At 37.1% G+C, this 10,941-nt stretch overlaps 1 protein-coding gene across 2 annotated transcripts; it reads left to right on the top strand.

The window, feature by feature from the left end:
* Positions 1 to 805: 805 nt before the first annotated feature.
* Positions 806 to 8,783, top strand: qdpra (quinoid dihydropteridine reductase a). Of its 2 annotated transcripts, XM_059515995.1 has the most exons (7): positions 806 to 965; positions 1,161 to 1,253; positions 2,753 to 2,849; positions 3,354 to 3,494; positions 5,948 to 6,056; positions 7,100 to 7,183; positions 8,197 to 8,783. In XM_059515995.1, the coding sequence occupies exons 1-7, from the start codon at positions 879 to 881 to the stop codon at positions 8,297 to 8,299; spliced, it is 714 nt and encodes a 237-aa protein (XP_059371978.1). In that variant the 5' UTR covers positions 806 to 878; the 3' UTR covers positions 8,300 to 8,783. The 2 variants fall into 2 exon arrangements, with proteins under 2 accessions (XP_059371978.1, XP_059371979.1); XM_059515996.1 differs by lacking the exon at positions 1,161 to 1,253 and having other exon boundaries at positions 817 to 965.
* The last annotated feature ends 2,158 nt before the right edge of the window (positions 8,784 to 10,941 follow it).

Raw genomic sequence — 10,941 nt, 5'->3', positions numbered from 1 at the left:
AAGGGGTCATATGATATTGCTAAAAAGAACATTATTTTGTGTATTTGGTGTAATTAAATGTGTTTATGCTGTTTATGCTGTCATTGATTTTTAAAAAGCTCATCGGTCTGAAAAGCGAGGTGTGCTCTGATTGGCCAGCTATCCAGTGCATCGTGATTGGCCGAATGCTTCAAGAGTGTCACGGAAATGTTACGCCCCTCACCATACTGTGATTCGTGTCCCGGTCAGAACACCACCATTCATGGGGACACATATAATGACTGAGTGGCAACCAGCGGCTAGAGTTAGGAACGGCCAGCGGCAAATGAGGAACGGACAGCAGATTTGACAAAGGAGCGGCTGGGGTCTGCACGACATGGCGCCGGTAACACTCCAAAGAGAATGGAAAAATTTAAATAGCATCATATGACCCCTTTATAATATAGCTATGTTTTAGGCTATTTTTGTCTATTTTTTCAGGTGTCAGGATGAGGAAAGTGATTTTGTTCTTCTGGGTAATAATGGTGAAGTGTTCAAAAGATAAGACAAATAATTCATGGGAATCAAAAGTGTGACAAGTAGGTAGACTGCAGGGTGTTTCTAATGCTGTTGAGGTGATGTTATGAGGTGATGTTAATCAGCAAAAGCTTTTTTTAACTTAACTTTAAGTAAAAATTGTTGAGGCCTTGTTAAGCTTCATCTTCTCTCAAGATGGCTTTCATTTTCTGTAGAGTTTAGGGCGGAATGCCGGATTGAACCAATCATTAGCTGCTACACAAGCGCGCGTGTATCCCACCCCCCTCTCTCTCTCTCTCTCTCTCTCTCTCTCTCTCTCTCTCTGCCTGCGCTGAGAGGATACTCATCATCTTTGCTGAAGCGTCTCACAGTGGAGAAAAGCCATGGCAGCTGCGAACCGTGTCCTTGTTTACGGAGGAAAAGGAGCTCTCGGCTCGGCATGTGTGCATTATTTTAAGTCAAAAGGCTGGGTGAGTAGAAACGCGTCCTTATTACGATTTTGTAGAGGCCGAGTCCCCGTGAGTTGGCGAGTGTGTGGAAACTGACACCTGTTGATGCGACTGCGACTGGACTTTGCTTTCGCATTATTATACTTGCAGGTTTATTTCAGTTGTATGTATTTATAACTTGAAGCATAGCTAAAACGTGTTTCTCTTATGTTAAAGTGGGTTGCCAGCATTGACATCGTAGCGAACGAAGAAGCGGACGCAAACGTCCTGGTGAAGCTCTGCGAGTCGTTCACCGATCAAGCCGCTCAGGTGGGTGGAGCCAAAGTCCTGACGTCACCACGCCGTGTGTCTGTCAGCACAAAGGGCTGATTAAATTGCCTGTCTTGTTGTCAATTACTTTCCATTTACACTAGTGATGGGATTTATGGCTCTTTGAGGGGATCCGGATCTTCGCGATCCGTTCCTTTCAAAGAGCCGTTCAAAAGAACGGCTCTTTTGGCTCTTTTTAAATATTTAGTCAGTTTTAAGAAGCCAGCTTGGGGGCATCTCAGTTTATCCTGGAAATAATCACTGGGAGGAATGATGAGGTGAGATTTGTAGTCAAATAATTAAAACTCAGATATCACACACCAATATCTGAGTTTGAATTATTCTGAAATATTGATTATTACCTCATTTGTCATGTGTGGACTATATTCCATAGGGTTGCACAAATCCCTCTGCTTAGACAGTGACATCACTATTTTGGATTTACCTTTAGTACAAAGTGTGTGTGTGTGTGTAAAGCTACGTTGACTTATGTTATTCATACAATACCTACTCACAAATAAACATCAAAAACAAAGCCAGCTGCAATGAATTTCTGTGCAAAACAGCTTTTACTACAAACACTTCCACACAAGAACATTGTTATCACACAAGAACATTTTGATAGAAAACTAAAAATATTTAAAGTAGATAAAATTCTAATAAATAAAATGGAAATGTCTACATACTACTGTAAACTTTGCAAATAGGACATCAGCCCCTTCAAGTCAATGAACAATAACAAAGTGGGCTGCAATGAATGTCTGTGACAGCTGACAATGACAGAGGCACGCAGGGTTTTTTTTTCCACTGGAGACCTACTCACGTGAAGGATGCGTGCACAACTAATAACTAATGTCATCACGCTATAAAGGGTTTGCCCCTCCCCCATAACTGTTCTGTCTCGCGGGGGAGCTCATTTGTGTGCATCTGTGTGAAACACGCATAGGAAAAAAGAACGACAGAAAGAACGGCTCCCCTCCAGCCGCGACTCGGCTCCCATCGTTCATGTTTATGAGCCGTTCAAAAGAATCGGTTCGTTCGCGAACGTCACAACTCTAATTTACACTGCCAAAGTAATTTCCCGTCTTGCCATCTCATGTCATTATAAACCTTCCTCATCACTCCTCTTATAACACTTGCTCTGCTTTTGTATTCATTGGTCATGGCATGAATGTATCTGTTACTATAATAAGCACATAAATATTTCATGAGGTATTTACTGAGACAGATTATGATTGGTTGTCAGTTTCAAAACAACTTGCTGCAGCATTTTATCACCTCATTATTTAACTCTGGATCATAACCCAAGGGGTTTCTGAACATCCCCTTTCAAAATGACAAGCGTGAACTGAGGGTCAAAATTGGCCTTGTCGTGTGTAGAGTCTATTTTGCATTATTAGGTTTGCAATTGCACTGTTGTTTTCAGTAAACTGTAACTAATTACTATTTAAACAGAGCCTAGTAGAATATTGTCTCATCAATAAAGTGATTTGATGCAGGTGACATCGGATGTAGCCAAACTGCTGGGGGAACACAAGGTCGACGCCATTGTTTGTGTAGCAGGAGGATGGGCCGGAGGAAACTGTAGCTCAAAAGGTCTGTGAACCTATTTGTCACCCCCAGACAGAGTTTGCAGACTTTCTTTTTGTAATTTTAAATGTATTTTTTATTTATTTCTTGAAAAAATTTAAATTATTTTTATTTGTATTTTTTTTTTTCACTTTCTGTGGAACATGGTAAAATCTGTTAAAGAGAGCTAAGAGAACAGCACTATTTTTATTGGTAACTGAAATCATTATCAATTTATCTAAAAAATACATTTTGAAATTACATTTATAGATTTGTAAAATTTTATGAATATCAAAGTAAGAGAGTGCACCTTTTTTTAGATTGCCTGCTTATTTGACATTTCACTTTACTCAAAGGAAGCTAATAAAGATACATTGATAATCCATTAAGTGAGACCTTCATATCTACTACATACAGTATTTGGGATGCATTTTTTCTCCTAGGTTACTTTTTAATAGTAGATTTCGATTAGTTAATATTGTTGGTTTTACTGGAATAATATAAACTTTTCCTCTCTCTGACTCATTTTAGACTTGTATAAGAACTCTGATATGATGTGGAAACAGAGTGTCTGGACCTCCACCATTTCTAGTCATCTTGCATCGCTCCATCTGAAGCCAGGAGGCCTGCTGACCCTCTCTGGTGCAAAGGCCTCACTAGAAGGCACTCCAGGTACAGTAGAAGCATCCATCCCTATACTCCTGAGATATGCTGTCTACTGGAAAAAAACGCTGTAAATGTATTTTCAGCACAGGTTTACCTGAGGACTCTTCAAATTGAATGTTACTTGTGTGAAGGTGCATTTATACCCCCAGAGCGGCTAACTGATATTATGTAGGAAAACACTTTAGTCTTCATGAGCTTTTCCCTTAGGTGGGTATAGTCAGTAATAGTGTTCATTTATAAAAAAAAAACAAAGCTTTTTCCACTACTGTTGAAAGTGTATATACTTTTGAATTGGCTGTCACTTCCAATGCACTTGATTAATTTCAAGTATTGCCTCATATCCCAAATCTTTTCATAGCCCCAGATGTGAAATGTTCGAATCATGTCATTATGTCTTTAGTGACAAAACTCAATAAAGCACACAACAGAGGTCGCCTCCAGCCAATTCAAAACCTCCAGCATCAGCAGACTGCTCTCATTGGCTGAGGGCCCAGGGAGGGAGCGAATGAGTCAGCAGGTTTTTTGGAGACGGGAACACATGTGGACTGTGTTTAGGACTTTGTATTCCTTACCCACACAGAACTGATTTAGACAGGAAATGCCCTGCAGCGAGGAATGCTGCTTTGATATTAAATGAAGGGAACCTCTAGTTGGAGTGTTTGATGTATCTTGTTCAAAGAGACAGGAGCAAGCTCTGGTGAACGTTTCTGATAGGGCTGTCAGCTCTTACAGCCGTGCATGATCAGAATCATGTGCTAGTCACACCACAAGCTGAAAACTGGTACTCTGATGACGGGGAGGTAAGAAAGCTGTTATGATTAATATGGTTAAGTAGATAACTGATTAATTAAGTAATGTTGCATTTCATGTTTATATATTTTAATTTGGAATTTTGTCCAAAAAAACAAACATTTAATTTCAATGCAAAAACGAAAACTACAATTACATACAATAAAGAATGAAAAGGAACAACATCCTAGTAGTAAAACACAATCTAAATAAAAATGGGAAATTGTTAATAATAATAAATTAATATATCCCACCCAAACCCTCAGAATATGTAATGTTGCATTATAAATTCTTTTTAGATTAATTTTTTTTTTTGTTATAATCTAAGTTTTAACTATGCATTTAATTTATATATAATAAATATATATTATACTGTATAAAATGCACAGTATATTATAAAGCATAAATCTGCGCTAAGCCCAGATAGTTGCAAAGTCCTGGTATGCTGGGTTTGACTGACCTCAAAGCTGAAGTTCAGTCTGGAAATCAGACATACCAAAAAGAGTTTAAGCCAAATCCTGAGGAATGGAGCATGTGATTAAAATTGTGGCCCACAAAGTTCACTCGGTTATGAGGGGTCATGCAGTATGGCTGAAACGGTCAAAAAACACTGGATTCTCATGTTTTAAAGAATATTAAAAAGAAACAAATATGGAGCTTCTCCACCCCTCTTTCTTATTGGCTCTGTGGGTTTAATGGGTGTTTTTTGGAACAGCTATCATGCGTTTTGGGTTTGAGGCTGAAAAAAAAGTAGCATTTACTCCTTTATTACATCAAACATGCTGGTTATATATTCCAGATGCCAAGCCAACAAACATCTAGAGAGTAAATATCCAGAGTATTCCCAATAACACCCCATCATGAAGTTAAACTATTTGTTTATCTTTAGTATTAAAGGGATTATATCATTAATTCATTATTTTTTTCCCCTGTGGTTTGATTATAGTGTAATACCAAAAAAAAAAAATGTTTATATTTTTAATTGTTGTTCTTTTATGGCAGAAAGAATAGAAAATATAATACAAAACGTGTTTGTATGAGGATTTATCTCTTCATTTTACAGTTTTCTTTCCCCCATCCACCCTCTAGAATTCTACGGAAATAATTCTAACAATAAGTAAAAATAAATTTATTTTACATCAAAACTTAAAATGCCACTGTTATAGAGAGTGAGGAAATAATTACTAATTACTTAGTTACTAATAGTTAACTCTTCACCCTCTCACTGAGCCTTACAATAAAAAAAAAGATCTTAAAGATTTCTGTGTAGGCGCCCTGTATAAAGTTTGAGTTTATGTATCAAAGTACATTGGAAAATCAAATGTAATTTCTAAATAAACTGATATTTCTGCATACAGAGCTTCACTTGTAAGAAAAAATACTCTGACTGTGTGGGAGGAATCAAATTCAATTAGCTTATTTGGTATTGCAAAATCCATTTTATTCTTTGCTTGAGGCATCCAACCAAATGATTATTGACCAAACCTCAAAGCAACAGCTGTTGCCTGTGAGACATTGTTAGGCAGATTGTGTAGTTGGCATGCTCTCAAGTGCTGTGTGCGCATGCATTGTGTCCCATAGTCTGCTTTATGGAGCGAGAGCTGCAGCACTCAACGTGTGAAGAGGGCTCTGTGCTCCATTCACTTCTTTATGTTTCTCTCTGGATGCAGGTATGGTTGGGTACGGCATGGCCAAGGCTGCAGTCCATCAGCTCTGCAAGAGTCTGACTGGCGAGAACAGCGGCCTTCCATCTGGAGCTGGAGCTGTGGCCATTCTTCCGTAAGAACATCTGTCAATCTATCATAGCTGTCTATATACACTAATCTGTCTGTTTCAGTTATGCATTCTCCCAAAATATAAGTGAAAATATTGGGTACTTTTACTTCAAATGGTACTCTAGCATTTGAAAGTTTGGGGTCAGTATAATTTTTTTATATGTTTGAAAAAAATATCTTATCCTCACCAAGCCTTCATTTATTTAATCAAAAATACAGTAAAAAGTTATATTGTGAAATAAATATATTTTTAGTGAAAAATGTTTCCTATTTTAATAATTTAAAAAAAGTAATTTTCCTGTGATATCAAAGCTGAACCTTCAGCAGCCATTACTCCAGTCTTCAGTGTCACATGATCCTTCAGAAATCATTCTAATATGCTGATTTGGTGCTCAGGAAACATTTTGGATTCTTTTCACAGTTCAAAATACTCAAAAACACAATGTTTATTTGAAAAATAAAGATTTTTTTAATATTATAAATGTCTTTACTGTCACTGTTTTACGATAAAAGTAAAAATGAAAAATAAAAGAAATAATAAAAAACCCGTTCTCTACGTTTGAACAGTAGTGTTATTATTAACCAGCGTTATTGGTACATGAAAGTCTACACAAAAAGGCATTTGCACCTCACTTCACTTCCATAACATGACACATTACACAAAGAAACAGGAGATTTAACCATAAAAAAGGTTTAAAATTTAAGATCCGGAGCAATTTTTTACATTTTCTTTTTTTTTTTTTTTGAAATAACAAAATGTTCTCAATAACAACCAGAAATGTGCATGAAGAAAGGAAATAGGGTCAGTTTTGAGACCTATATTTTTGTATTCATTAATCTGTGTTGTACATATGTAATATATAAAAGAATTGCCTCTGCAGTCATTTGTACTGTTAGTGACCTGCGTGGGACGCATTTGACTGCTGTCTGTTCGCATTAACTGAACATGTGGGGTGTGAGGCCATGTTAGTCTAAGCTATTGCCTCAGGCTCTGTTCCACAGTCTCATCTTCCACTGAGATAACAACATTATGACATCATCCTCCAGGGTTACCTTGGATACACCAATGAACAGGAAATTCATGCCTGACGCAGATTTTGGGAGCTGGACACCGCTGGAATACATTGCAGAGTGAGTGCATGTTTCCCATGTCAACTGAGCATCACATGTCATTGTGCTGATGATATCATAAATCGCAGGTTTGACCTATTAAAAAGAAAATAGAAGTCTCAACAATTGGATTAATCAGAAAGTTGCAATTTATCACCTGAAGAGGGCAGTAATGTTCTTTCAAAAGAGACCTGATGTCTGCAGGATGCTATTTGGGGATGGTCTGAATATTATGAAATTCACATTAATCCAAAATCCATTGTTATTAATTATTTCACGTAGGTCTCATGTTAGAATTATCGCTATCCCAGATTTGCGTTCAACAGAAAATCTGACTTTCGGATAATAGAAATGTTTTAAATCAGGTCTTAAAAACCATCTTCAAATGTTACGTTTGATTTGATTCAGTAATATTAACCAAAAAAGCCACAGGCAACTGTAAAAGCCTCTTAGAAGCAAACATGAATGATTGAATTACATCCGAATGTAAGTGAATAATGTCAAGCATCAACCCAAGAACAGACCTCTTAGAGAAGAGCATGCATTTATATTCAGCGGAATTGATATTAACACAAATGCCACTCAAAATGATTCTACCTGTTTAGAGGTTTAGCACTGTGAGCGATTGTACTTTTTTAGCGCATCTCTGTGCTTCGCTCGGATGTGGCCAGTGTGGCCAAATCTCTTCTGCCAGTCAGCACAGATTAGGATGAGGATTTGATGCAACTCCATAATCCCAGAGGAGCCACAGCAAACCCTGATGGATTAGAGACCCACATGAGTGAAACAGGAGTATAAATAGTATTTGTGTTCGAGGTAATTAATGTGTATTCTCACTTCGGTTGCTACAATGTACTAAAACGTCTACAGTTTCTCCCGAATGTTCCAGAGTATACAAGGCTTGTCGTTCGGTTCTTATTTTCCTCTCTCTCCGTCTCCCTCCTCCCATCTGTGTTCTCATTATCTAGCTCTCTCTCCGCCACCATCATTTTACACCTGTCTCTCAATCCCCCTCTCTCTTTCTGTCCCTCCAGAACCTTCTACAGCTGGGCCACTGGGTCAGGCCGGCCAGCCTCAGGCAGCCTCATACAGCTGGTGACTACTGGGGGGGAAACCGAGGCCTCGGCTGCCCAGTAAAGAGGGAACAGAGAAAAAAATTTGAAAAACAAAAAGATGAAGAGTGGAGGAGAGCGATGTTTACCAATGTACTGTGCAGCAGAGGAGAGAGAGGTCATACAGAACGCAGATGGAAAATGAGAGATGGGGCATTTCCTATCATCCAGTCTCACTGGAAATACACAGTACAGTATCTCTGAATTGGCCAAAGGATTCATTTACATGTTTAATGTTGTGTCAGTCTATACATGAGAATACAGCCTAGATGATAAGTGTATGTCTGTGACTTTCTTCTCGACAACAAAAGGTGTGCCGCTGTCGTATGTGAAACGTACAGTCTTCTATTCAGAGAAGTGGCCTTAGTTTGTGTTAGTGTGAGTGTGTGTGTGTGTGATTATTGGCTCAAATTTCATGTACGGATGCTGTATCTTCAAAGTATTTTCTTCCCAGTGTGTCGCTGCTGCTGAGTATGAACCATACTTGCATAATAAAGACAAATTAAAACAATCATTATTAATGTCATTATTTGAACGTATTATTTGCAGGAATAGATTACCTAATTTCTGACATTTACACCCATGTCAGTTCAAGCCTACTGTATATATGCTGTTATTTTGTTTGAAACTGGCTTATCATGTTTGTTGCAAAGGAGAATCAATGTTGCTTATGCAATGATGATATAAACATTGGCACATGAGGTGTGAATCTAAACACAATCATAATTATGATTTCTAAACTGCAGAGGAGGGGACAAATAAGCAAATAACATCTTAAATTTAATGAAGTGACTTTTCATTTATGTTCATTTTGTTTATGCAAATCTAGCATTTGAAATCAGAAAACTTAACACAAGAAACCTTATTTGTTCTTTTTGGTTTGACAATCTTGTTATCATGTTATCCTTTAAATGATATTAGGCATATCTTATATAATGGAAACTATTAATGGACACATTAACAATTAATAGTTCTGTTTTTCTTTTATCTCAGAGATGACATAGCCTACCATTAGCCAATTAGCCTATTAGCTTCCGTACAACTGATTGAAAAACAAAAGCAAAAATTGTATTTTGATTTTTTTATTTATTTATTCATTTTTTTAAAGGACTGAAGTAGAAGAAAACAAACTCATTTGTGTTCCATGAACAAAAATGAACAGCATATAGATTTCCAGACAACTTTGTGAAAATAATAAAATAATTATATTATGAGGTCATCTGTTCCTTTAATAGATATTTGTTCTACCAGAAACAACAATGTAGTAGGTCAAATTAAGCCCACAGTCTTGTCTTGTCTTGTCTTCCCTCATTAATTTATTTTCTGCTGGTTATTTGAACAAATAGTTTCTTATGGTTTGTATTCAGTCAGGATGTGCTGAGGACAAGGTTTGTCTTGTATCTTGTCTTGTTTTGTTTTGTCTGGCTGGTGGTTTCTCTTGGCAGTGCTGGGTTTTGTTGGCTAAACCTTTCTCTCCCTGCAGTTGTTGTTGTTCTGTCTGATTGCCATGTGGAAGCCATTTTGTCTGGCATGCGTGGTGACTGTATAAATGAAGAGCTTACAGATGGAAGTGGTTAGTTCAGCCGTGGTAACTTGAGTGTGTGTGTGAGAGTAAATGATAGAGGACAAACATTGTTTCCTCCAAATGTTTAGCATGCGCATTTTGGCTGGCACATGGTATTTGTTTCTTACTCACAAATGTAAACTGAATTGTTTGGTGTTGTACAATTTACAATAATCACAAGGGAACGTTCACCTCCTGTACAGTGTTTGCCACGACTTCAACTCTAGATGGCGCTATTAAGCAACAGCGCTGACCTGGACAACAATCAACACGTTGAACTCTCTCTCTCTCTCTCTCTCTCTCTCTCTCTCTCTCTCTCTCTCTCTCTCTCTCTCTCTCTCTCTCTCTCTCTCTCTCTTTCTCTCTCTCCCTGCTTATATCCTTGTCAGTTATTAATACACTATACTTTCGACCCAATAGAAATGTATTATTACTCAAAATATAATGTCTGTTCTTTAACTTAAATTATATTTAGAAAATTATAAATAAGGTAAATTTATAAAGTCAAAAGAATAACATATGTAGGGGCTATAAAATGGTTGTATGGTATTTTGCTAGCTAACATTTGGTTTGCTATTATATTGCATTTTCATAAGAAAACATTTAGTATTTTTATTTTTAGAAAATGATATACAAGTTGTAAAATAAGTCTTAGGTATTTCCTCATTACTGTTCTGTTCTTTTTTTTTTATTTATTTAGGGTTTTTTTTTGTGTGTGCTTTAGATTTTCCTCTGTCTCACCCTCTTTTACTTTTTGTTGGTTTGCCCTTACATTTTGAATGTCTCTACAGAATTCTGCATTGGTTTCAACTGTACCAGGCGTTCTATATATTTGAACCAAACTGAAATAAGTGCATGGAGGTCAGAAACCACCAAAGGCAAAAGCTATAGCAGATATTTCAGCTAGAAAACGATAAACCTTTTTAATTAATGTTAAATATGAATTGGCTGGGTAAAAAGGCATATTAGATTGTTAATTTTACCATGACCTGCTTCAAACAGAGTCAATATCTACATGAATGTCAACATGCTGAGCAGTTTTCAACAAATCAATAATTTCACAAGCAGTTATGTGCCTTGTTGGGAAATGATTGTCTATATAC

The sequence above is a fragment of the Carassius carassius genome, chromosome 29, assembly GCF_963082965.1.
Source record: "Carassius carassius chromosome 29, fCarCar2.1, whole genome shotgun sequence".
In the NCBI taxonomy this organism is placed as follows: Eukaryota; Metazoa; Chordata; class Actinopteri; order Cypriniformes; family Cyprinidae; genus Carassius; species Carassius carassius.
Note: the sequence above shows the minus strand (reverse complement) of the source record. Positions and strands in the feature narration are given on the sequence as shown.